The 26,887-nt window shown below is 50.8% G+C and overlaps 1 protein-coding gene across 2 annotated transcripts in view; it reads left to right on the top strand.

The window, feature by feature from the left end:
• Positions 1–26,887, top strand: part of DSCAML1 (DS cell adhesion molecule like 1) — a gene marked incomplete at its 3' end in the record, with an annotated part of 305,163 nt that overhangs the window by 257,987 nt on the left and 20,289 nt on the right. For both annotated transcript variants that reach the window (XM_084251220.1, XM_084251219.1), the window contains exons 12-19: positions 1,124–1,323; positions 1,954–2,050; positions 2,686–2,814; positions 10,328–10,495; positions 11,763–11,833; positions 16,687–16,927; positions 19,357–19,503; positions 21,487–21,642. In XM_084251220.1, the coding sequence (XP_084107346.1) occupies positions 1,124–1,323; positions 1,954–2,050; positions 2,686–2,814; positions 10,328–10,495; positions 11,763–11,833; positions 16,687–16,927; positions 19,357–19,503; positions 21,487–21,642 (1,209 nt within the window). The remainder of the gene's footprint in view (positions 1–1,123; positions 1,324–1,953; positions 2,051–2,685; positions 2,815–10,327; positions 10,496–11,762; positions 11,834–16,686; positions 16,928–19,356; positions 19,504–21,486; positions 21,643–26,887) is intronic.

Below are 26,887 nucleotides of genomic sequence, written 5' to 3'. Positions count from 1 at the left end.
GGCTCCTTGTCAGGGCAGAGGGAGGGGCTCCTGCCAGCCAGCCAGGGCCTTGATGGCTTCACATGATTTTCCCAGGTCGGTGGAATGGCTGGTGTGGGGGACCTGTGAATGCTGCTTGAGGGGCCTTAATTATGTGGATGCTGTCCAGGGCTTTCTCTTGCATTTTGCATGGAAGAATAGGGGGCAGCTGTGGAGAGCCTGAATCATGGACAAAAGCAGTAGCCCCAGGCCTTTAGATCACAGTCAGAAACCTGGGGCTCAGAGACAGCACCCCCAGATGGTCAGTGGATTTGATTCAGAGACTCCATGCATTTGGATGTCTGAGGAGGGGGAACTTTTCCCCATTAACTTCCAAGTAAAAATTAGTTATTTCCAGGGCCTCCCTGGTGGCGCAGCGGTTGAGCGCTGGGTTGCGAAGCTGCCCTCAGCCTCTGCAGCGCCGGTTCGAGCCCCAGCCACCGGTGAGGTTCCCACATGGCACACAGACCTCTCCTGCCACCTGCTGCTCCCCTCAGCAGTGTACTTCAGTCCTTCTGCCTGCTCTGCTCCCCGCTCTGGCTCTGGTGAATTCTCTCACCCTCCCGCGCTTCTGACTGTACCCAGTGCTTGTATAAATAAATAAATAAATAAATCTTTTAAAAAAAAATTGGTATTTCCGTCCATCCTGGACAGAAGCGCCCGCCCCCTGGTAGCTGCCTGTAGACTGCGCCGGCTCTTAATCCAGCTGTTTGACCGCCACCGTTGCAGCAGCTCCGAATAGCATCACACATCACTATTACACGATCGTGCTAATATAAGCCACTACTAGACCTAACTCCTCACAGTAATAAAGACCTAAATGAGTAAGTGATTGTATCACAAGCTGGCTTTTGAAGGTTTGTAATACGCGTGTAGCCACACTTCGGTGTATCTGGCTTCCTTTGTAATTCTATGTTCTGCATTTTAAAACATGCTGAAAAGGGTCCGTGCTTCGCCAGAGGGGTTCACAGACTATCAGAGCCCCTGGTGGGAGGGGAAGGGAAGAGACAAGCAAGTGAGTTTCTGTCTCCCCCTCACCCCGCATCGGTAGACCCTGGGGAGGGGGGCCTCTACCTCACTGGCCTTCTGTGCCTCCTCTCTGCAGTCCCAGCCATGATCACCTCCCACCCCAACACCACCATCGCCATCAAGGGCCACGCCAAGGAGCTGAACTGCACAGCGCGGGGCGAGCGCCCCATCATCATCCGCTGGGAGAAAGGGGACACGGTCATCGACCCCGACCGCGTGATGAGGTACACCATCGCCACCAAGGACAACGGCGACGAGGTCGTCTCCACGCTGAAGGTGAGTGCCCACGACCCTGTCTCAGGGGACACTGATGTGGAGAAAGTGGGGGCCGGCAGCTACTCCCTCTGTATCCTATGGAGGTGAATGGGGAGTCTGGGAGCCCCTCCCCAAACCCCAGAAAGTACCTCCATTTGTTACCTATTGCCTTTCTCTATCCAGGAACCTCTGCCTTAGAAGCTCACTGTACCCCCTTTCTGACCCCCCCCTCCCCAGCCATTAAAAGTGTGGATCTCTCAGCCCTTCACTCTTTTTCAGAGCCCCTGGGCTCCATTTTCCTTCTAGAACCCCTGAGCACTCCCTCCCTCCTGCGACCCCTTCTCTCAGCCCCTCACACCTTCCTGGAACCCACCTCTGCCTCTTCCTCCCTCCTGAAACCCCCTCAACCCCTCCCTCTCTCTTGGGGCCCCTCTCAGCCCCTCCCACTTTCTTGGCTGCTCTTTGCATGAACATCCCACTTCAACCTGAGAAGAGGGGCCCTCGATAAAACCCCTTGTGGGTCCCCCTTCTGGAACAAGATGGCCTTGCTGGTCCCTCTAGAGTGGGGCCCCTGCAGCAGACCAGCTCTAAAAATTCCCCCCATTTCCTCCCTCTCTCCCTGTCCTCCGGCCCCTGCTGGCCCTCTCCCAGCTCAAGCCAGCTGACCGTGGGGACTCTGTGTTCTTCAGCTGCCACGCCATCAACTCCTACGGGGAGGACCGGGGCTTGATCCAACTCACCGTGCAAGGTACCTCTCCTGCCCCACATCCCAGCCCCTTGAGGGGGGGGGTCAGATACCCACTGCTACTCTCCCTTACAAGAGCAGGGCCGTGACCCACACCCACTCTGTGGTGGGGGGTGATAGGACATGACCTCTGGGGAAAATCCTCCCCCGCTCTCCCTCCTGCCCAGGGCAAGGATAAGGCCCTTCCTGTGCTCTTCAGACAGCACAGGTGGTGGTGGCTGTGGTTTCCATAGAGCAAGCACAGCACTGCATCCAGAATTAGGGGACAATTGGGTTCCAGGACCCAGACCCTGGAAGAGGGATGGGAAGAGTATTGAGTTGGGAAAAGCTGGGAGTTCCGCATGGGGAGAAGCAGGCCACCTGCTCTGCACAGTCCCTGAGAAAGCGCCTGGCCTCTCCCAGGCCAGTGTAGCGAGGGACACAGCAGGACACCAGCTGGGCTCCTCTACCACGAAGCCCGGTCAGGCCTTCCCACCACACCTGGCACAGATACCCAGGTGCCAGGGCTCCTGAGTAGACCACAGGTAACAGCAACCCCCGGGGGTATAGCAGAAACCTGGTCTCTCTGGGAGGTAGGCAGAGTGCTGAGCTCTCTGCTGCCATCCTCACTTCTGCCCCCTCCCCGTGCCATACCCTAGAGCCCCCTGACCCCCCAGAGCTGGAGATCCGAGAAGTCAAGGCCCGGAGCATGAATCTGCGCTGGACCCAGAGGTTCGACGGGAACAGCATCATCACGGGCTTCGACATTGAATACAAGAACAAGTCAGGTAGGCTGAGCCCTCAGCTTACCTTATCCCTGTGCACGTACCTTCCTGAGCACCCCCAAGGTAGGCCAGCCCCAGACCTCAGGGATGCCCATTTGAGGCATACATCAGCACCCCCAAAGTCACCCTGTGTGACTTCCAAAGGGACATCACTGGTCAGACCAATAACCAGGGAGCTGATGGAGGGACCCCCAGTTGATGGGGAAGAGGTATCAGTCCCTTCTTTCAAGACTGTCTCTGGGCAAGTGTAAACAGGGTGATTTTATTTAAAGCAGTTTAAAGGCCCTGGGCCTGGGGGCTGGGGATTGTGTCCATGGGGTCAGAGGCACACAGATTGGCCTGGGACATCCGGGCATTCGTGGCCCAAGATGATGACAGTGATTGGGGGTGATTAGCTGCCCCTTGCCTAAATGGAGTCTTTGGGGAATGGGCGTACCTCAAAAGCTCTAAGTCTCCTCCTCCAGAAGTCTTCTGGAAGCCCTGCCCTGGGAGCCAAGCACCTGGGCGGCTGCCCACCACCATGAAGCCCTGTGGGGAACCATGGACATGAGTGTCTGGAGAAACGGTCATAGAAATGGCAAGGAGAGGGCCTCAAAGGCAACCGAGGTCTAGATGGACCGAGTCCTAAGAGAGGCTTAGGTGTGTGTGTGTGTGTCTGTGGACTGTCCCAGGAAGGTGTGTGAGAAGTGGGTGGCTGATGGCCTCCAAGAGGGTACTGAGTGACTCCACCTCAGGGGTGGAAGAAAACATGCTTTTCATCCTGGATCCTTCATGCCTTTTGAAGTCAATACTATAGGCCTATATAGCTTTTCAAAATAATTTTTAAATGAAACCCAGAAGAGTCTGCAGAACTCAACCCTCCTGGCCCCCAGCAATTCCAGCTCCGCTTTGTGGTTGTAGCAGAGACCCAAGGTCTTTTTTCCTCCCAAAGCCTCTCCTGTCTTCCTTAGCCCCACATGTAGCCCTGTCCTTTAGATTGACCAAGTTCTAGTCCCCCCTGTTTTCCCAGGACAGGGCACAGCACGTGGCCCCTGGGGGAGACATTCCGCAAATGGTTGTTGAGTGAATCTAAGTAAGTCACAGTGAAGCTAATTGCCACTGTCCATGCAAGTCGTGCATTCACCTCTTGAGAAGCAACTCTGTCCAGGGCACTGAGCAGTCATCTTTGGTCAGGTTTCTACAAGAAGGTGTCCCACCCTCAGAACCTCAGCTGGGGAGATGAGTCAGGTTGCACTCACCCTCCAGAAGTTCACCTTGACCTGAGTACACAGGAAGAGGCCAGAGAGGGAGGAGACCACTGTCAAAATGAGGTCATCAGAGGCGCTCTCGCTGGTTCCTTGTAGACCTCACCTCACTCATGGAGCTGGATCTTAAAAATTGAAAGGCGGTGGGCCTACATTCAGGGGGCAGGGCCTAAACAGGAAACAATTCCTCCAGGGAGGCACATCTGGCCAAGGGCTCAGAGACATAGGTCCCAGGGAGTAAGATTAAAAAGTTCTCTAGGGCCAAATTGGGAGGGCGCCTCTAAGCTGAGCTTCTACTTTGTCCAGGAAGGTCATTAAAAGCCCTGACAAGGTCTACCCTCCCAGACCGTGTTGGACATATTCATCCAGCATCCGAGGGAAGCAGGGTAACGAGGAGGCTGTTGTGGCCCTGAAGCCAGGGAGAGGTGATGAGCTGCCAGGCCTCAGGGGATGGCCAGCTGTGCCCATCACATGCTTCTGGGCCTCCTGAGGCTGGACACAAGCTGCCTAGGAGCCAACAGGAAAGGACGTGTCTGGTATGACTGGCAGGGTTCTGCTCACATGGGGTGAGGAGTATGCCCAGACTGTCACTTGTATCCTTCCCCTGCTGGCGCTGGTAACCACCTACCTCCCTGCACTCTCCCCCATGATTCCCTGTGCCCAGCTCCTCTACTGACCTCTACTCTGATGTGTGGACACCTTTCCTGGGGCAGGAAGTAAGGGCAACGTGAGAGCGTCACACATCTGGAGAGCGAGGCAGGAAAGGCGGGTAGGGGAGGTGCCATTTTCAAAGCATATCCGCATCAGCACCCCCAATTCCCCAGCTCCCCTCAAGAGGAGGCACTGTCATGTTCCCTCCACCCCCCACCCTGGAGCCTGGGCCACCAGGACAGATGGGCAGGGAGGAGGGAGAGGTCATGGACTTCCAACTCAGTCAAGCCCTTCCACAAGAGCTTTGCAACTGGGAAAAAAATAAATAAATAAGTCACAGATTCAAGAGCACTGGGAAGCCAGCATTCCTTCCCCTGGCCTTTGGGGGGACTGCACCCCATCTCACCCCACCATAGTTGTCCATCCTGGCATCTGGGGAAGGAGTCCCATGAGAATTGCAGTGAGTTAGCTCCGAGATCAGACAGAGCCGGTGAGCACAGCGCAGCCTCCTTGTCTGGGAGGCGGGAGCGGTGATTTGTTAGAGGGTTAAAGAGAAAGCATCTGGCACAGGGCTACAGTAAACTGTTCGTGAGTGTAAGTTCCTCTCCCCCTTCTAACTCAAACACCTCATGCGGCTGTTTATAGTCCTGTGGGACTTGCAGGCTGAAATATATGTGTCTGTCAGTCAGCGGCATGTACTGAGTGCCAGTAATTTTTTTCTGCAGAATCATGCACCAGCCATGGGGTAGGGAAAGGAAAAGAAATAGAGACAGAGTGTCACCCTTGGAGCTTGCAATGCAGTTGAAATGAGAACATACACCGTGTACACACACACACGCGCGCGCGCGCGCACACACACATTCCCTTCCAGAACCATTACAAAGCACTACCCAACCACATGCAATCCATAAACTGTATTAGATGAGAACTGAAAGGTATCCAAGGGAACGGATGGAAGTGACTCAGGAAGAAGGAGGGTGTGTGCGTGCGTGTGTGTGTGTGTGTCTGTCTGTCTGTATAAAAAGAGCTGCTTCCTATTCGTATACATGGATTAGTGGAGAATCAGTCTCAAGCTAGAAGACTTGGACTGACCGAGCGCCAGAGCTGTGTGGCCTTTAGCGACTTACCTAGCATCTCTTTAGCAAATAGAGACATTAACAGGTCATCCTAAGGGTGGGCATTGCCAGGGTGGCCCTAAAGCTGCAGCAAATGCACCGGCAGCTTATGAGGAAGTGCCCAGCCCAGCGCCAGGATCCCCCTAACCCTCCACCACACCCTACCACACGGCCCCTTGCCTCCACTCTCCCCGGCCGTCTTCCTCCTGGCCCAGATTGTGCCCATCCGGTCAGGACACCGCTGCTCCTCATCCCTTTCTTTGTCCCAATAGAGTCTTCGCCAGGTTTGCTGCCATGTTGCTCATTGTGCTAATTTTCCAAGGGAAATTACCAAGCCTGCCCTTTCTGAGCCATCCCGCTCCCGCTGACTTCTCCTGGCCCCAGGCAGCAGAGTAATAATACATGAATGCTGAATGATAAATAGCACGGTCCACGCGAATCTATCACAGGGCGCTGTGCAGATTTTAAAACGCAGACACCACATTTCGCCCCTGTGCCCCACGCCAGGAGCAGGAGGCGCTTCGAGGACCGCCCAGGAGCAGCCTTGTGGTCCGAGCTGCGGCCTGGTGTGGCGCGCTGCGGGAGCAGGGGTGCGGCGTGAGAGGGCTCCAGTTGGGGTGTGACAAGTGGGCATTGTCACCCTGGGAGTCTGTAGGGAGATTGCCAGGGGGGGCTGCAGAAAAGCAGCGATGCAGAATGGATCTGTTTCCCGAGCACTGGCAGCTAAATGCTGCAGATGTGGCTTTTGTCCAAGCTGCTCCCCCGACAGTGAAAGTATCTCCCAAAAAACCTAAGGCTCTAGGTCCCCTCCCAGCAAGCAGCCCACAGAGTGGAAGGCACTGACATCCCCCCAGCCATTTCTTTATTTTTTAAGAAGAATATTTTGCATCATAAACCCTTTGATGAAGAAAGGGAAAGAGAGCCCTTAATGAAATATGTTAATCTGGGTAAGCCAGGCTCATATGAAAGGGAATATTAAAAGAGACAATATTCACCAAAGCCAGCTCAGTACTCAGAGAGCTGAAAAAGGAAGGGAAGAAAATAGGACCCCTGATTTCAGCTATTCAGGGTCAGGGAGATGGCGGTAATCAAGTTTGGAACACCAGCCCGAGGTCTCTGGATTTGACTCTGATGCATTCGCCTAGAAGGATTGTGGGGCCTGAGCTGTTTTGTTTCAACATCAAAGATCATTTGGAAATACAAGGTCCAATCCACCTGCAAACTACTAGAAAAAGCAGGGGAAAAGGAAATTTCCAGGACTCCCCCCACCAACACACACACCCCTTCATGATTGGTAGCTAAGTGGGGCAAGGAAGAGAAAGACAAAGGGTATTTATTGTGAACACAAAATGCAGAGGCACCCCCAAAGTAAAGGACAAAAAATGTGCCTCTGATCTAAAACCAACAACACGGTGTACGTGCCCACACATGGCAAGTGCGGGGGAGGGAGGCTCAAGGGACATACCTGACTCCTGACTCCGGGGAACTCAGTGCCAACTTGAGCAGAAGTGTGAGCTGGAGAGAGGTTCCTTGTGCTCTAAGGGTACAGAGAAGACAGTGAAAGATGAGGCTGGAAAGGTACAAGCCAGAGTTTGCAGGGCCTGTGTCACAGTAAGAAATTTTTTCTTTATCCTTAAAAACAAAGGGAAACTATTGGAGAGTTTGATGCAAGCAGTTGGCAGTCTCAGAGCTGTGTTTGGGCAAGACCCTTCTCAATGCCAAGGTAATGTGTTTGGCCTGTAAGAGATGCTCCATCATATTAGCAGAATAAATAATGGCCACAGTATGGAGAACAGATGGAAGGGGCGCACAGTGGGTTCTGGAAGGCTGTCATTGGGATGTTACTTGCCTGGTCTGATTAGGAAAAGCAGTGACCTGACTTGGGGTAGGGGTGGAGATGGAGAGAAGTGGAGAGATTCAAGAGAGAGATGGAATTTTGGGGAGAGGGGGAGGGAGGGGAGAGTCAAGAATCACACCCAAGTTTCTGGCACAACAGAATGGATGGTGGCACCACTTCCAGGGAACCCAGGAAGGGGCTGGCTCCTAGGTGTATGCTGAAGGCTTCTGTCGTGGACATGTTGAGTGTGATGTGCGTTGAAACATCCAAGAGGACAGCAAGTGAGCGGTTAACTACAAGAGTCTGGATCAGGGCCTCCCTTGGTGGCGCAGCAATTGAGCGCTGGGCTGCGAAGCTGCCCACAGCCTCTGCAGCACCAGTTCAATCCCCGGCCACCAGCGAGGGTCCCACATGGCGCAACAGACCTCTCCTGTCTCACCCACTGCTCCCCTCAGCAGTGTACATCGTCAGTCTGCCTGTTCTGTTCCCTGCTCTGGCTCTGGTGAATCCTCTCACCCTCCTGCGCACTTCTGACTGTACCCAGTGCTTGTATAAATAAATAAATAAATCTTAAAAAAAAAAAAAAAAGAGTCTGGATCAGAGAAGTCGAGGCCGGATAGAGGCCTGTGGTCTCTCTGTGTATCAGTGGAAATAGCAGCCATGGCTGGGGCAGTGTATGGCTCGAGAGGAGGCGAGCCCAGGACGGAGCCTTGGGGGACTCTAACCATTAATGGTAGAGTAGATAGGATGCCCTGAAAGGCAGACACAGAAGAAATAGCCCTGGCGATGAGAGGAAAGCCAAAAAGTGTTTTATCCAGGAAGTGGGTCTCAGCAGTGAGAGGTGTGACTGCTGAGCACACCTGAGAAATTGGACTTAGTCACGGGGTCACCTAGACCTGGGAGCTGTGATGTTGATGTCACAGGAGGGTGTGAGGATTAAATGGTGAACATTTACTTTGGTCCGGCCCCACACCTGGCACATCACAGGTGCTTGATAGCTCTTAGCACCCCATCTCCTTATCTCTTCTGTTTTTAAACACATCGTGTTGCTCTCTTCCCTTTGCCTGCACTCACCAAAAATCAATGCAGACTCCTGGTCACTGTCCTCTCCTGTAAACGTGAAGACACCAGGCATGATGCACCAGCTGGCAGAAGCTCCCAGGATGCCACAGGGAGAGAGACAGCACCTGCCCCTGCATTGCTAGATCATTCCCTCCCAAACCAAAGAGATGCCCACAGCAGAGAGGAGCTGCATCCTTGCAATCCTTAGCCTGCCAGCCACAGTGTGACCCCTCAGGTGGCTGGAGTGTTTTAAAAGACAAGAAGAAAATAATACATTTCTGAGCAGCACAGTTTGCCATTTGTGACTGTGGCTCATGAAACCAAAGAATTAAATGCAAAACTGCAGGTGGGGAGCTGGGCCAATGCCCTGCATGGAAGCTGCACCTGCACTGCTTAAATGAACTCAACTAACCAGAATCTGGGGGGTATGGGATACTCCCTTCTGGGGAACCAATTCTCCTTTGCTTACCAGGCATTAGCTGAACAACAACAACAAAAGCCTTCCTGAAAACCTTTCTAGGATGTGCTAACCTGCTTTCCTGATTTAAGGATCAAGTGGTCATGAATACAATTGAATCTTCTCTACCAAAAATTTTCAGGATCCTCTAGAGTGGATTTAAAAGGCATGGAGAATGAGACTGAAGAGTGACACCAGGAGTACCCTGGGAAGAGTTTTAAGTCCTACCATTGGCTTGTGCTTTGCCTTTTTTCTTTTCAAAGTGGAGTGTGAATACCCTGGTTACGAAGTCTGGGCTTGGAAGGTGCTGGATGAGGCGTTGTGGCAATTGCAGCCCCTCCCCACTTTGCTCTGGAATCCCTTGGGAGGGGCACAGCAAAACTGCATGAATGAATGACTGTGTCCTCCTGGATGCAGGCTGCTGACAGTATCCCTGGGTGGAATTTAGCCGGTCTGTTCACATTCTACAATTTTGTCAACATTAACCCTAGATGGGCTGCCAGTCCCCTTGGATAAATCAGGAACTCATGAATCCCTTTGTTGGCCTGAGCATAAAGACTCAGATCATTCTCTTGCTGATGAGAGAAAGGGGCGGCGATTGGGCTGGGAGCTCTGGCACTGCTCTGTCCTTCCAAGTGACACTCAAGGCCTGCACCAAACGGGTGGAGCAGGGGAGGAAATACAGAGACACAAAGGAGAAGCAGGGAGGAGCCCTGGCTTCCCCCTCGGCAACCGCACCTGTGTAGATGGGGTGCTTCAGTCAGAACAGGTCGATAAAGGAGTTGAGAGGCCAGAGAGAAGGGCACTGGCCAGTCAGGGGGGAATGGTGGCACCAGGTACAGCAAGCAAATGGTAAACTTGGAAGGGACATTGAGAACTCCCACCGCTGCCTAGGGTTTGAGCTCACAAGCTGGCCCAGGCAGAGGAGTCAGGTTGACTCTCCCTTCAGTGTGTTTGCTGCCCCCTCACCCCTAGGTACCCCTTGGTTTCTCTGAGCTTCATGGAACAGCCCCCTTGTACTCTCTGTGAAGGTCTCAAGGCCTGCGGACCTCTTCTGAGCATCAAAGTTGGGGACGTGCTGATGCTTGAGGCTGGGGAGGGGTCCTGGAGATTTCCTGGCTATGGTTTCCAATAGGCTTTCTCTCTCTAGATTCCTGGGACTTCAAGCAGTCCACACGCAACATCTCCCCCACCATCAACCAGGCCAACATCGTGGACTTGCACCCAGCGTCTGTGTACAGCATCCGCATGTACTCCTTCAACAAAATTGGCCGCAGCGAGCCGAGCAAGGAACTCACCATCAGCACTGAGGAGGCTGGTGAGTGTCTTACCTGCTGCCTCTGCCCATGGGCTCAGGAGCCAGCGACATCTGGGTCCCTCACCCACACTCTCCACCAGCGGGCTTGCAAATAGAGGACAGGAAAAGAGATCCCAAAGTATTTGTGGCTGCCGTGGATCATTGGAAGTTCCTCTGACCTTCACAAGGTGGTGTTCTAAGTGCTGGACTTCAGGGAGCTATCCTTGGTTCTACCCACTTCCCAGCCCCTTGCCTGTCTGGGAAGGACCAATCCGGTAGAGCTACAAAGAATAGGGTACGCATGCCCTGAATTTTCTGAAGCCTTTGTCCTGGAGCTTTCCTGGGAGCTTAAACAAGGCTTCTCTTGCTGTGTTTTCTCTTATAAAATGATTCTAAAAAGTACATATATATGCAGTTTCACAAATAATGGTAGTAAAAAGTTAGTATAACCAATTCCCTTTATTAATAACCAGGATGCCAGAGGTCCTCCCTCTGCACCTTCCAAATCATAACTCTATCCCTCCTCCCAACATAACCAATATTCTAACTTTCTTGCTTTTTTTTATACTATTACATGTGCACATATACCATATGGTTTAGTTCTACCTATTATCCAATAGTATCTATTCATGTAGTCATATTTCCTGTATTCTTTTATGTCTTGCTTGTTTTGATCATTATTTTTGTGAGCTTCATATTATTAGTATAGCTGTATTGTTTGTGCATTTTTCTGTGTTGTATAGTATTCCACTTCATGGTTCTACTACTGTCTATTTGTCTATTCTATTATAAGTGAATGTATTAACTGCTAGTAGTTTGGAGCTGTGATCAGTTTTATATTTCTATGCTAGCACACAGGCTATTGGGTGTCTCTAGAGGATGTAAGCAAACTCATTAGATGGGTATACTTTACTTTTAATGACAAAAAAAAAATACACAATGTTTTCCAAAGTGTTGCACCAGTTTCTCTTCCATGATCAATGTGTAGGAGTATCTGTCACTATACACACTTTTATCTACACTTTATATTAGCAAACCTGGTAAAAACATATTACCACCTTGCTGAATGTGGAATAGTATAGTGTTATCATTGTTTGCTATATTTTCAGCAAATTACAGAGAATTAAGAGGGTTTGTAACCCCTGTGGTCATTTCAGGGGTCTCGAACAAAGCTTCTGCTTCTGCAGATGAGCTCCAGCAGTCCCCCCACTCAGGAGGATGGGAGTGAGAACATAGACCTCTTTCCTCTCCCAAGACTTGATTCATAATATTTCTCCCCCTCCCCCAGCTCCTGATGGGCCCCCCATGGATGTCACCTTGCAGCCAGTGACCTCACAGAGCATCCAAGTAACCTGGAAGGTAAGTGAGGTCAAAGGCATTTCTGCTCTACTGCCTCCTTGCCTCCTTCGTGCTGAGCTTAGGGATAAAGCCCCTTGGGCTTTCTAGGCTCTGATCCTTTATAACACCCATGCCTGGTTGTTTCCTAGGTCCAATAAGGTTGGAGGGAAGGCTAGAGGAGGACCCTCTCCACCCTGGCTCTCAGCTAGAGGCCTATGCCCAGGGTGGGGCAAAGAACTGCACAGTGCCATGGAGGGGCATGGTTTCCCATCACACTCATCTGTCCTCCAAACCCAAGTGGGGTTTGATTTTGTAGAAAGTCTCAAGGGGGTTCCGTGGGTAATGGGAGATGACAGGATCGAGAACCGGAGGTGGAGTGATGCCATCTGTATCTTCTCATGAGGAGAGGAGCCTTGGTCTTGTCAGGTCTGTTTCCTCCCTCTATAAAGTCAGGATGAAAGTAACTTCCCGCTCTCGCGCCAGGTCAGGCTTAGGGGTCACTGCAGAGAAAACAGACTGGTATGTGTCACGCCCATTTCTAAGGGACCTATCAGACCTAGAGGTGTCTGAAGAGTCTGTCACTTAAGGAAATTCTTAGAGGATGTTTCACAGCTGGGCAGAGAAACATAAGAATAATTTTGTGAAGGACCAACAAAGGCTTTTTTGGGTAACCCTGGCCCTGTCACAACATCCCTGCAAAAAGCACAGACAGGCTGCCTGCTGCACTGCCCTTTCCACTCTCCAAGTGTCCCCTTACCCCTCTCATCTGAATCCTGTACCTCTGGGGTGGCCAGAAGAGGCACTTTCATCCCCATCCATCAACGAGGCCGTGTGAGGTGGGTCGGCCATGACCATTCAGAAGTGACAGGTGCAAGACTGAACACACTCAGTCTGAAGCCCCTGCCCAGTCCCCACCACAGCCCCTGCCTGAGGGATGACAGCAGGGGGCTCTCATAGGCCTTGTCCATGTTCGGCTGCTGGGTGGGTGGGGAGGGCACCTCACCTACATGTGGGGTCAAATGTCCACTGGCATTCTCTCTAGCTCCTGGCAGGACAAACCATGAGCTTTAGTCTTCCTTCCGGGATCTTCAGAAAGATGGACTTGAAAATGGGAGAAGTTCAGAAGGGCCTAGAGATATTTTCCCTGAAAAGGCTGCACACAGACACACATGTGCACATCCACGTGCGTGGGCCTGGTTCCTTCCTCCCGGGAGGGACGACCGTGGCCCAGGGCCGGACACTTGGTCCTTCCTGGGGACCAGCCACCTGGTGAATGCCTGGAGTGATAGTTCACCTCTAGATTCAGATCTGGCCTCCTTGGAAACTGGGGATGAAGCCCAGAGTCCAAGTCCCAAATCTTGTCTGCATCCCAGCTCTGGACCCATCTCCTAGGAACACACAGAGGAAGCCAGGAGGTGGGGGCAGGGAATGAATAAGTGTGGGAAAGACTGAGACATTAGGCTACACAGCTCTGACCAGGAGGTCGATAAAAATTTAGAATCAGATTTATTTCTCCAAAGTCTCATCATGAAAAATAAAATTGATTAGAAACTTAGAACTTCAGAATGAACCAGCCTGTCAATAAATTTGGGGCTGACTTCTCTGGGGATTTTTTTTTTTAACACCAAGAAACAGATTAATGAAAAATAAAGATTCACTTGAAAGATAAGTCACTTCATTTTAACACTCTTTCCACGAAATGGATCGTCTCTGCTTTATGACATAAATTTGCAATCAGCCCTATTGATTTCTTAATGCTTCAGAGAAATATTGTTAAGATTGATTTAAATCCTGAGTGTCCTGTTGGGGGCAGTGGGGAGGAGGGAGAGAGAGAGGAAGAGAGAGGAGAGATGGGGGCAGAAAAGAAAGGAGGTAGGGCAGGAAGATCTGTTAAGATTTGTATAGATATGTGAAAACATACCTATATAGGTATGCATATGTGTTATGTATATGTGTATGTATATGTGTGTACATATATGCGTATATGTGTAAGTGTGTGTATTGTGTGTGTGTGTGTGTGTGAAGCAGATGTGCCTGGACACTGATCCAAGCCTCCGTCAGTACACAGCACATATCAGTGTGAACGAAGGGAGGGTGGGACTGTTCACAGGTATATTTCATGGTGTAAATGACTCAGGTGTGTAGGCGAGTGTGCCATTCAGTAATGACATATATGTCAGTGTGTCAGTGTGAACGGGTGTGTGCCATAGGAGAGCCGGTGGCAGTGTGACACAAGGCTAGCAGATTCGTACCAGTATGTCTGCTTCTAATAGAGGCCTGTGCTGGTGTGCATAGACACGTGTCTGCAGGTACAAGCCCCACGTGCAAAAATGTGCATCCTTACAAAGTAGCCGACAGGACTGCCCAAGCTCAGAGAGACATTTTTCAGGCATTAACAAAAAGTCAAATCAATTAAATACACACACACCTATTTAGTGAGTTCAGAACAATTATGTTAAATTAAAAACTTCATTTTATTGAGTTAACAGTGAGCTTTAAAAAGCAGTTCATTTAAAACATTCATTGAATTAAAAAAAAACAGTGGTGCTGTTTTACTAACTTAATTGTTTTGGATCTCACTCTTTTTTAGTACAATAAAAGGTGGGCTTTTAAATTAACTTCATTGTCTTTAAAGCCCTGATTCAAGCTGTTTTTATATGTGCTGGGGTGAGAGCTCTTTCTCGATTTATAAATGGGCAGGCATGCTCAGTAGAGGGGCCCGTTTCTATTTGTGGGTCCGCATGTGGTTGCCCCTATGGTGTGTGGAGGAGGCAGTTTGCTTTGGCCGGCCTGATGTGTGCGCTGTGGTTCTGATGTGAGGAGAGATAGTGAGGGTGTGTGTGTGTGTGTGTGTGTGTGTGTGTGTGTGTGTGTGTGTGTGTGTAAGAGGGTCATGTTCATTGTGTCTCAGAGTTCAAACTTGGGGTGAAGGTATGTTTCCTGCCCCCAGATTGATGCCGATGGGTTTTCTCCACTCCCCTGGCACCTGGGATCCACCTTCTCTAACCCCAACCTTACTCAGGCCCTAGAACATGCCTTGTCCCCACATGTCCTTGCCTGTCTCTGTCCCTGTGTCTAGGGGCCACTTCGCCCTCAACACAGACCCTAGTGTGATGTCCAAGCCAGTCCAGCTGCAGGCACCAAGAGGGGCTGGACGCCAGAGTCAAGGACAATTTTTTTCATTGCAGTAAAATGTACAAACCATTTTATTGACATACAATGGACCATTTTTTTATATATTTTTTACATCATTTTTCATTTTTGCACAGTGTATGAATTTTCATCTTGGGGACAATTTTCATTGTCCCCATACAATGGACCATTTTAACCACGTTTCCATGCCCATTGCAGTGGCGGTGAGTGTTCTCACGTGCCATGTGAGCATCACCACCGTCCCCCGAGCTTTGTCCTGATCCAGACGGAAACTGCGCTGGCGCAACACCCATCCCAGCCCCAGCGCTGCCATTCGACCTTCTGTCTCTGACAATTTGCCTCTTTCAAGCACCTCATAGAAGTTGCATCATATGATGTGTGTCCTCACGTGTCTGGCTTATTTCACTTTGCATGCTTTCAAGGCGCATCCATGTTGGAGCATGCGTTGGAATGTCAGGTTTTTTTAAGGCTAAGTCCTATTTCACTGCATGTCTAGGACATATTTTGTTTAACCAGTCATCCATCAACAGACACTTGGGTTGCCTCCACCTTTTGGCTATTATGAGTAACGCTGTTCTGAACATGGGTACACAGATATCCTATTTTCAGTCTTTTGGTATTTATGCCAAGGAGTGGAATTGCTGAATCCCATGGTAATTCTTTATTTAATGTTTTGAGGAGCCACCAAAGAGTTTTCCATTCCCGCAAGCAGTGCGCAAGGATTCCAGTGTCTCCACATCCTTGCCAACACTTGTCATTTTTCATTTTTTTTAAATATTTATTTATATATACAAGAACTGGGGTACAGGCCATAAGTGTTTGGGGGGGGTGAGAGGATCCACCAGAGACAGAGCAGGGAACAGAACAGGCAGACTGCTGAAATACACTGCTGAGGGGAGCAGCAGGCGAGACAGGAGAGGTCTGCTGCACCATGTGGGTAGCTGCCCGGCCAGGGGATCGAATTCATGCTGCAGTGGCTGCAGATAGCTTCATAGGTTGTGTCTTAACCCCTTGTCTCACCAGGGAGGCCTCATTTTCCATTATTTGATAATGGCCATACTCAGGGTCTCTCAGGGATCTCTTTTTACTCAAACTAATTGCCCACCTCCCTTTTCAGTTACTTTTAGTCTGCTGTCCTATTTCTCCCAGGCCCCTTAGTCCATGCCAAATGGTATCCCTTTTCATCCATCCATCCATCCATCCATCCGCCCATCCATTCAATAAGCACGCATTGCCAGGCGCCATTCTAGACATGCAGAGTCAAGAAGTAAATAAAACAACACTGCTCATCCTGTGGTGCTTCCATTCTGATGCGGACAATCAGACGCACAAGTAAAGCACAGGCAAAGTCAGGTGGCTCAGCGCTATAGGCAAAATAAAGCCGGGAGAAATGGAAGGCGTACTAGACCGTGGAGGGCAGCCTCAGGCAGGCCTCATTAGGAAGGGGGCATTTCAGCACGAGTGCTGCAGAGGTGAGAAGCTGTCCCAGGAGAGTCAGGACGCGCCAGGTGTGGACAGCAGGGAAGCTGCATGCTGAACACAGGCAGAGGAGTGGGGGTCTGAGAGGCTGTGGGGGTCAGATCACGTGGTTCTGTAACTCCCAGTGAGCTGGAGCCTTTGAAGGGCTGAGAGCAGAGGAGTGCCTTGTCTGACTTGAACTTTAAGCATGTTATCTGAGTGTCACCGTGCCATCTCCTCTCCCTCTCACCCCATCCTCACAGGCGCCCAAGAAGGAGCTGCAGAACGGCGTCATCCGGGGCTACCAGATCGGCTACAGAGAGAACAGCCCTGGCAGCAATGGGCAGTACAGCATCGTGGAGATGAAGGCCACTGGGGACAGCGAGGTCTACACACTGGACAACCTCAAGAAGTTCGCCCAATACGGGGTAGTGGTCCAGGCCTTCAATCGGGCAGGCACTGGGCCTTCGTCCAGCGAGATAAATGCCACCACCCTGGAGGATGGTAAGGGCACCTGCAGAGGGCAGGGGTGGGTCGGGGGGTTGCTGAGAGAGGCAACATGGCCCTCAATGCCCCACCCCAGAGACAGGACTTTGGGGGGCATTGTCACAGTCGCCCAACAACATTATCTCAAGCTTCCTTCATGCTCCCGAAACAAGCCAGGGTCCGAGATTAAAACCTGTTGCTGAATCTTATCCTGCCCCCAACAGAGGGAAGGAACTGACCACTCTGGGAGCACGAGGCATTGCTGTTCAGAGTACCAGCATTTCATCATTAGATAGTCATTCCTTTAGCTTAAACAACGGCCTCTCCCTGCTTGGTCCTCTGAAAATGCGCACACCCTTGGGAGGGAGAAAATGCACACACTCAGGTCAGAAACTCCTAAGACTAGATTAGCTCATACGGATGGTTCTTCATTTAGGGTACACATTAGAATTATCAGGGGAGCTATAAAAATTCTGATCCCCAGCCCCTCACCCCTGCTCCCACTGGCACCTTCCCCTCCATGATGCTGGCCACACGTTGAGGAAGATGAGCTTGTCATCTCTTAGTGCCACCAGTGCTAACCCCGAGCAGAGCTATAACACAGTGGTTCCCTAACCTGAGCGTGCAACAGGATCTCCTAAAGGGCTGGGAAGAGATTGCAAGGCCCACCCCCAGAGCTTCTGCTGCAGGAGTTCTGGATGGAGGCCGAGACTTTGCATTTTGAATAAATCCCCAAGCAACACTGGTGCTGTGGGTGCAGGGAGCACCTGTGAGAACCACCGCACTGCCAGCTAGGTCATTACCCATGAAGGTAGCTAAGACTAGCGGGGTCCCATAACCTGTCCCAAGTAGCCTATATAGTAAAGAACAGAGCTCAGAACAAAACCCAGGCCTGACCCGAATCTGTATCTTTCTATGTCACCTTTTGTTGTTAGCCTTTGGCTTGGGAGCAAGACTGGATGAGCTCTAAGAGGCTGGGTGCAGGATGCTCCCTGCAGGCCCATCCAGGGGGTGTAGCTGCCCCAAGTCCTCACCAGCATGCCCCACCCAGGGCTGAGCTCCCATCCCCCCACGGCCATGCCAGGACACAGCCAGGCGTCCCTGCCCTTGGCCTCCATCGGGACCCCAGCTCCCCTGCTATGGGGTGAAGGGGGTTGGAATTTCCAACAGCGAGACATTGAGACATCGGCATGGGCTATGGAGTCATTTTTAAAACAAAGGAGGAGAGGGGAAGAAAGTTTCCAGCCATATTTGCTCAGCAGTTTTTCATACTTAATTAAGGCCCTCGTTAGCCTGTCAGATCCTGATCGTTTCCTGGCAATATTAGCACTCCTCCTGGGGTATTCAAGGGCCCCTGCTTTAGCAATAGTGTCTTTTCCATAATTATATTACCTTCATTTTGTTCGAACGGGCGATCTGTATTAGTTTATTACACTGGGTCCCTAATTACATGGTGCTTATATTTTTACACCTAAGTAATATGAAACAATAATCATTCTCAAAGAGGATCGTTAGGATGATGTATTATCATTTAAATGCTCATAAAAATTAGAGTTGCCTCTTGTGGGGCAGTGGGATCTAATTACCTTCCATCCAGCCTGTGCCTCCTCTCTCCCACTCAGAGTCAAGTGTGCTAAGGAATGACTTCCCTTTGCCCGGCTCCAGCAGGAAGGGCCACCCAAGTTCTCCTTAGCCGAGGTGATGCTGGACCCTGATGTCCCCATCATCTGTCATCTCAAAAAGGTCAGGGTGCACCAGGGCCAAGCCAGGAGGGCAGGTCTTAGGCTCAAAGATAGTTCCCAAAGGGAGAGGTTTACAGGCAGATGGTCCACCTAAGCTGGCCTCAGAGGGTGTTTTCCCATCTTCTGAGGCATCTTGGCCTGGTCCCGTGCACAAATGCCCTGAAGTTGTGGGTAGAAACTCTTTTCCTATTTGTTGGAGTTCTTTGGGGTCCCCTTCTCTTCCTTCCTCTCTTGGCACAAGGACAAAGCTCCCTAAAAGCAGACCCTGTGACTCGGACCCTCAGGTCAGATGCACAACAGAAGGGCTGGCAGCCATCAGATAAGGCCGTCAGGCGCAGACACCTGCTGGGCCAGTTGGGGGCCATCCAGGTTCTGTTACTTCTGCAGACGGAGCCTGCTGGGCTGTTGTTGGTGCCCACTGGTGGAGTCCCCGAGTTCACTCCTTTGTCCCCCAGTCTTCACCCCTTTGTCTCCCAGTCCCTCTTTGTCCCCCAGTCCCCCAGGACTAGCAATGTGCCATCCAGAGAGCAAGGAGCAAGCGGGTAAAGACGTCTGCTTCTATGCCAGCCCAGCCCAAACACGAGCAGCGCTGAGTGGGGAGGCCCTGCTTGTCTGACTCAAGTGCCTCTGTCTGAGCAACAGGATGTGTGCACCTTGCATTGTGCCTCCCTGACCGGGCCCTTCGGTTCTCCCCTGTCCATGCAGTGCCCAGCCAGCCCCCCGAGAACGTCCGGGCTCTGTCCATCACGTCCGATGTGGCCGTCATCTCCTGGTCAGAACCCCCACGCAGCACCCTCAATGGCGTCCTCAAAGGCTATCGGGTCATCTTCTGGTCCCTCTACGTTGATGGGGGTGAGTCTGCTGGCAACAGAAGCTGGTCTGGGGGCAAGAGGCACAAGGTCAGCGGGGATCTGCATCCACGCTTCATTAGAGCTGAGCATCCCCGTGGGATGTGCAGGGAAGTGCAGCCCCCTCTCAGGGGCCAGTGGGTGGTGGCCAACAGGCTCACCTCTGGGCAGGGTGACAGCAGCTGCTCCTAGACAGTAGTAGGCTTGCGAGTGGCTGAGGGCAGTAGAGGCATATTTGCTCTTGTAATGTAAGTGTAGATATTAGGCCTTTCTGTCATATCTGCCAGGGTCCCAGCAGGAGCAGTTGGCACAAAATGGGCCATTACAGAGAGTCTAATGAGGGGGCTACTTTCAGGCGCTAGGAGCAGTGGGGCTCCTGGGACCAGCAGGAATCATTTACCACCTAGGCTTGAGGGCCAGGAGGAGAAGCAGGGTCCCCAAAAGCAGGTCCCCAGGGGATCTGTGCAGATGAGCCACCCAGGACTTCGAGGAAGGAGACAGTGGAGCTGGAGGCAAGAATGGTAGCTAGGGAAAAACCAAGACAGTGGCTCAGCCCTTTGGATGTCGTCCTTCCCGTGGGATGCACCAGTCCACACAGGCTGTGTGGCCCCCACAAACCCACCAAGACCCTGCCCCTGGTGTCACAGAAACCTCACAGTCTGCAGCTGCGCAAGCTGCAGGTCAGCTCCCCTAGCCAGGAATGTGCTCAGACATGCTACCCACAGGAGACGCCATTCCCTGCTCCTGCCTCTCCGACCCCTGCCAAGGCAAGAGACCTGGAGCATGGGGTGTGGTCCAGGAAGACCCCCCGGGTTCTCATGCTGTGAGCTGCCCAAACACAGCCCCACAGGTTTTTTGCTGAGCACGGTAAGGGTCACCCTGCATTTTCCAGAACTTGCTTCCTCCTTTTTAAGCCTTTGGGCTTCCGAGCCCAGCCCCTTTCCCATGAGGCCAGCACGGGCCTCTGTCATCTCCAAAGACCACCCCTTCTCGGGTCTCCTCTGGGCAGGTCTACGCTGTTTTCTGACCTGCTGGGAAAGGGAGGTGCTGCTGAAGTTTCCCCTCCGAGACTTCATCCCCACCCTGACCATCCCAAGATGGGCACAGCCTTCTCTCCAGCTAAGCCTGGCAGGCTGCTGCCCTCCCCTGGCCGAGCCCTTGGCCGGCCACAGACCCTTGCTGTGCCAAGGGCCGGGGTGGGTTTGCAGGCACTCACCTCTGATAAGGCCCATCCTCGGCCAGTGTCCCAGTGGGAGAGCTGTCAGCTCAGGAAGCTGTCGCGCTTCCTCCTTCTAAGACCCTGGCCCTCCTGTGGGAGCCTCTCCCTAAGCTCTTTCAGAGTCTACGGCAAGTTCCTTGGCAGAGCTGGAGTGGTAGGTGCTGAGCCTGAGGAAAGCCTGGCCCTTTCTGGCTGTGGCCCTGCCAGCCCTTCCCTCTCTTCCCCCCGCAGGTTCTCTGCAGGGAGGGTGTCCTCAGTGGTGGGGAGAAGGTAATGGACTACCCTGACCCTTAACTCCTGAGGGCCAGGATCCGGGGCAGCCTGGTGCGAGCACTGTCAATAGGCCCCCGGGTGGGTATACTGTCTAGGGAGACCTGCGAGCCCAAGGAGGCACTGGGGTGGCGAGGCTCATGGCGGCTGACAGTCCCGTGCTCCAGTCCCAGCCACTCCTGGAGAGGGCGTTGGGTGGACAAAAGAGAATTGTTGCTTGGAAAGATGGAAACATGGAGGTATTCAAAAGGATGAATACCAAGTTGAAGTTGGTTCAAGGTCTTCTGGGGCTGATGCCTTTCACCTTGGGTAGGTCACTTGGGAAGTGATGTGACTGCGGGGCAGTACCCCAAATCCATCCCCATGGAGTGAAGGTCTGAGCCCAGGGGAGTGGGCCAGACGGATGCCCAGGCTGGCGAAGGGAAGGAGGCCAGGGCCCCGGGCTGGGGGCTGGGACCTGGCCAGGCTGGGCTGCGCTTAGACCGCTGTCTCCCGCAGAGTGGGGCGAGATGCAGAACATCACCACCACGCGGGAGCGGGTGGAGCTGCGCGGCATGGAGAAGTTCACCAACTACAGCGTGCAGGTGCTGGCCTACACCCAGGCGGGGGACGGCGTGCGCAGTGGCGTGCTCTACATCCAGACCAAGGAGGACGGTGAGTCTGCTCTGCCTGCCGGTCTGGTGCCCCGCAGCCTGGTGCTGAGCTCTGTCCTTGAGCCACCCTCTGCTCGCCCCTCCCCAGGAGAAGGGTGAGGACAGAGCCATTTTTCCTGCTGTCCCTCTGATTTGCTGTAGGGTGGCTTTGTGTACTCTGGGCCTGGCCCTGGGAGAGCATAGGTCTGTGGCTCACGCGTGGACATATGAGCAGCATGGGCTGAGAGCCGGATGAAGCCTCTCTTCCCACCCCTACCCCCACAGAAGCCTTTCTGTGGCAGCTGCACACACACACACACACACACACACACACATACCACCACCCCCCACCCATCCCCAGGGTTCAGCCTGGTTTCTTCTGGATACAGAGGGTTGGGATAGGGGAAATCAGGAGCATCACCCCATACTTCTGCCTTAGGAACTTGGCGGTCACCCTGCAAAGGTCCCAGAATGGGCAGGCCTAGACCCTGGTGTGCCAGGGCCTTTCCAGGGGGAAAGGGGCTATATACCCTTTGGGGACATCCCATGAAGCCCCTCTTCATGGGAGGGAAACCAGAGCTAAGCAGCCAAAGCTCAAGGGTAGAATGACAAAGGGATCAGGGCAGAGGGGAGGCTGGGAGCTAAGTCAGAGCAGCCAGGCTGGGAGCCGCAACTCCAGGGCTTCGTCCACAAGGAGCTCGCATGCAGGACGTGCCTCATGTGCCCTGGAGCAGCTCCGGCTCCTGCCTCCAGCCCCTTGTGCCTTCTTCCTCGCTCCACCCACCTCACCGCTTAGTTGGCTCTCGAGGTTCTGAGCTGGCACTATTTTATTATCAGAGCTGTTCGTGTACAGATTGGCTGGTGCTACAGTCATCACAGATATTATGGTTTCTTTCCCACTCAGCCTCCATCTCTTCAAAGGCTACCGAGACCCTCCATCTAGGTCCTATTGAAACAATTTAGCAGAGGGTTGGAAGGGTTAGAATACTTGAAAAGAAGCAACTGGGGCTAAAGGTGATGATGGTTTCCAGTGTGGTCCAGAATGTGGGGGCTGGGCCAGCTCCAGCTCAGCTTATGCTCCCCACTCTCCCTAAGCCCTCCCTTCCCATCAGGTTAGCCCTCCCCCCTCCCTTTAGCTCTAAGCAATTAAATATTTACCAACCTGCCTGGCCTACTTTTCCTTAATCCCTGAGTCAAGATCACCTGGGAGAGCTCCTGGCAGAGCCACCTGCTCTGGGGTGAGACCGACAGTAATGGCACTGGAGTCTGGCCCTTCCAGGGCCTCAGGGTCATACACACAGGCACCTCCCTGGTCTCTGATAATGACCTGGGGAGACAACTCATGTCCTATTCTGAGACAAAGTCTGAACCATAAGCACCTCCACATATTTATCTGACGACAGCATGGCCCTGCAAGGGAACCCAAAGGTCTTGGGGCACAGTCCCTCCCTGCAGGGATCTCTCAACTCTCCTCCCTAGAAAGCCTACACAGAGCCACAGGGGGGACACTGGAAAATCCCATGGAAGTGCATGCCCAGCCCTGTCATTTATTGGCAAGTCATTTAACCTTTCTGAGCCTCAGTTTGCCTGTGACAAATGGGGATAGTGCTACCTCATCAAGTTGTTAAGCAAGACAGTTGTAAAACCCCTCTAAATGTCATGTGCTAGCCAGCAGTAATTGTTCTGTGGCTACCAAGATGCTGGCAATAAAGTGACTGCTTCCAGTGGATCCAGATGCCCCTGAAGGATCGGTGTCCCCAAAGGGTAGCCAGCCAGAAGGGACCCACTGTCAGGTCTCATCCAGAACAGCCATCATCACTTATAAATGAGGTGCTATCATAAGCATGATTTAACCCACCCACTAGATTTATGAAATCATTATTACTTTGATATTAGAGGTATGAAAACCGAGGCCTGAGAGCTAAAGCAACTTGCTGCAGGTCACTCGGGTAACAAGTGGCAAATCAAGGCTCTCTGGCCTCTGTATCCTCAATACTTTCCATCCTACCATTAGTGTCGGTTAGGAAACTTTGGCTTTAAGTAATATAATTTTTTTAAAAAGATTTAAGCAAAAGCACACTTATAGCCACACCTAACAAGAAACCTTGAGTCTTGAGACGAGTCTTGAGATACTCGCTGAAACTGGGGCAGTGACTGAGAGCTGAGCACCACTAGCTGAGCTCTGGGGTTGGTTAACTCAGTGGCTTCCCTCTCTCTACTCTACCATCCTCAACACATCAGCAGTTCCTCCCAGGATGTCCAGGTGACTGCAGCTCCAGGCCTCACACCAGACAAAACAGAGTTCAGAGCAAGAGAGGCGGTCTCTTCTAGGGGTGTGCCTCTCTTGGTCATGAAAGAAAGCTTTCTTTCCAGAAACTTCCTCCTTTTCCATTGGGAAAAGTGGAGTAACATGCCCCTAGCTAATCCAATCACCAAAAGGGAAAAGGAATGGTCATGGCTGATTTACCCCAATATGGTAATCCACTGGTGTAGGTGAGGGAGACGACCTTTCCTGTAGGGTGGAGGAGCATGGGCACCTGAACTAAAGAGAGACTCTGTTGGCCAGGAATAGAAAGGAATGATGGCAGGTGGGTAGCAGACAACGTTGCCAACACACCAACTGCTCCGACTCAGTGGCAGTCATAACAGTGGTCACTCAGCTGACTGGTCCATCTTCCAGTTCTTGTTCTGCCATGGACCTTGGGCTGCTGTCCCGAACTGAAGACACTGTGACTCTACATAACTCTACCCCTTAGGATTTTGCTTTTTTTTTTTTTCCAAAGAAAAACATTATCAAGGAACTTAAAGCAAAAATAATAACAAGAGAAATGCACATAGATAAATTCGAACTCATTTCTTAACTCCAACTCTCTCACTCTGAGATAGATTTCAGGTTGGCATGACTGGACTCAGTTCATCCACTGCAAACTCTTGCAGACTCTTCACCTCCCCAATGAATGTCAGACCTCACCACCTGCCCTCAGAGTGCAATGTTGAATTGGATTTTAGACCACTTTAAAGATCTTTCATTCAGGAAGAGACTCAACTAGGCCATTGTTTTAGAAAAGTAAACTGTGAAGTGGGGGGGGGGGCGCTAATTGATCACGGGGTTGGGGACAAGGACTAGTGTCAGAGACCTGTTAGTATCTGTGGGCTTCTTGGCAGAGCAGAGGAAGGTGTGTGCTAGGTGTGTGAGGGTGAAGAGAGCAGAGGAAACAAGAGGAACATATCAGAGGATCTCTACTTGTAGTAATGGTGGATTAGATAACCCAAAACCACCCTCACCACAAAATCTTGATAGGAATGTTTTTAAAACACCTTCTGGAAGGATCAGACAGCTGGCAGGAGAGAACTACTGGGCCAGGATCCAAACAAGACTGGAGGCCCAGGAGGTGAGCCTGGCACTTGGAACAGGTCTTACCCTAAGGGACACTTGCTGAAGCTGGGGCAGTGGCTGAGAGCTGAGCACCACTAGGAAGACAAGGGTATGCGGATCTATCTGATGAACACCCTCACTTTGAGCTGAGAAGGATATCACTCTAGGGTTAAAAGTGAACCAAAAGTGACCACTCAGCTTCAGATCCTGGATATGAGATCCAGGTGACCCCAGGTTGGAAGTGCCCATGATTTCAGGTGCCCATCAGAAGCAAACATGAACTTTCTCCTTAGGAAGATTATATTATCTGAGGCCTCATATTATTTCTACAAACAACTTTGCCAATACTATATTTGACACACAATGAAAAATAATAGGGACAAATGAACAAAAGTCAACAGGGATAAAACAGACCAAAAAAAAAAAAAAAGAGAGACCCGCAAGGTCTTAAACTCACAACATGGGTTTTATTAAATATGGACTTGATCAAAATCATTCTTAACAAGACTGAATTTGTAAGAGAATTTTAAACCAACAAATGGAAAAATCTATAAAGAAAAACTACTAACACTTGAAATTAAGAATGCAGTGGATAGGTCTAATAACCAGCTAGACACTGAAGAGATAACTAGTAAAGTGAAAGATAGGTCAGAAGGACATACCCAATGGACAGAAAGACAGATGAATCAAGAGCAAAAAAAAACAAGAGACATAGAGCAGAAATTTCAAACTTTACTGTGCAGACAAGTCACTTGGGGGCATGTTAAAATTCAGATTCTGATTTAGTAGGTCTAGGGTGGAACCTGAGATTTTGCATTTCTAACATGCTCCCAGGTAACATTGCTGGTGACCCATGGACAACATTCTGAATATCAACAAAGAAGATGTGAGAAGAAACCTCAAAGAAGAGGAGAGAGACAATGAGGTAGAAGATAAAATGCCTGAAATTTTTTCAAACTAATGAAAGACATCAAGCCACAAATGCAAGAAACTACAAACTCCATCAGCAATAACTTAAAGGAGATCCACACCTAAACTCATCATAATACAGCTGCTAAAAAACAGAGACAAATAGAAAAATCTTAAAAGCAACTATAGGGGGAAAAGCTGATTAGGAGCAACAGTTAAAATGTCAGGTAACTTATTAGAAATGGTGGAAACAATACACTAGTATAAAGGATGTGGGGGAAATCATTATCAGCTTATGGCTTTATGCCTACCAAAAATATTCCTTAAGGTTAAGATGAAATAGATATTCTCCAATGAGGAAAAACTAAATTTATCACCAACACACCTGCTTTAGAGGAATATTAAAGGGTGTTCTTTTTAGCTAAGAGACATGTGATCTTTCGTGGAAGCTCAGAGATGCAGGAAGGAAAGAACAATTAAATGGTGACTAGATGTATAAATATGGATTAATTAATATTAATGGATTAATACTGATTGCATAAGATAGTGATGATCTTGTAATCTTGAGGAGAGTCTCAAATATATACAGAATTAATATATACAACAATGCCATATAAAATTGAGAGAGTAAATGGAAGTCCTAATACTTGCATTGTCTGAAAAGAAAAAAGCCAATTAATGATATTAAACTTTGGTGAGTGAAAGATTCATGTTGTAATCTGTTGAGAAACCACTTAGAGTAGTGAAAGATTGTATAATAGCCAAACTAATTGAGTTGTGGGAAATAGAGTATTTTTTAAATGTTCAATCCATACTAAGGCGGTAAAGAAAAGAAAAAGGAAAACAGAATAGGTGGAACAGAAAGTGTTTAGGAATAGGGGTTTAATGTATTAAATATGGTTTATATTATGGCTTATATTTACAATATATGGTTTACTATATTAACCCCAAATATATCAATAACTGTGTTAAGACAAATTGA

Source organism: Talpa europaea (assembly GCF_964194135.1).
Source record: "Talpa europaea genome assembly, chromosome: 12".
Lineage (NCBI taxonomy): Eukaryota > Metazoa > Chordata > Mammalia > Eulipotyphla > Talpidae > Talpa > Talpa europaea.
This window is presented reverse-complemented; position numbering and strand designations above follow the sequence as displayed.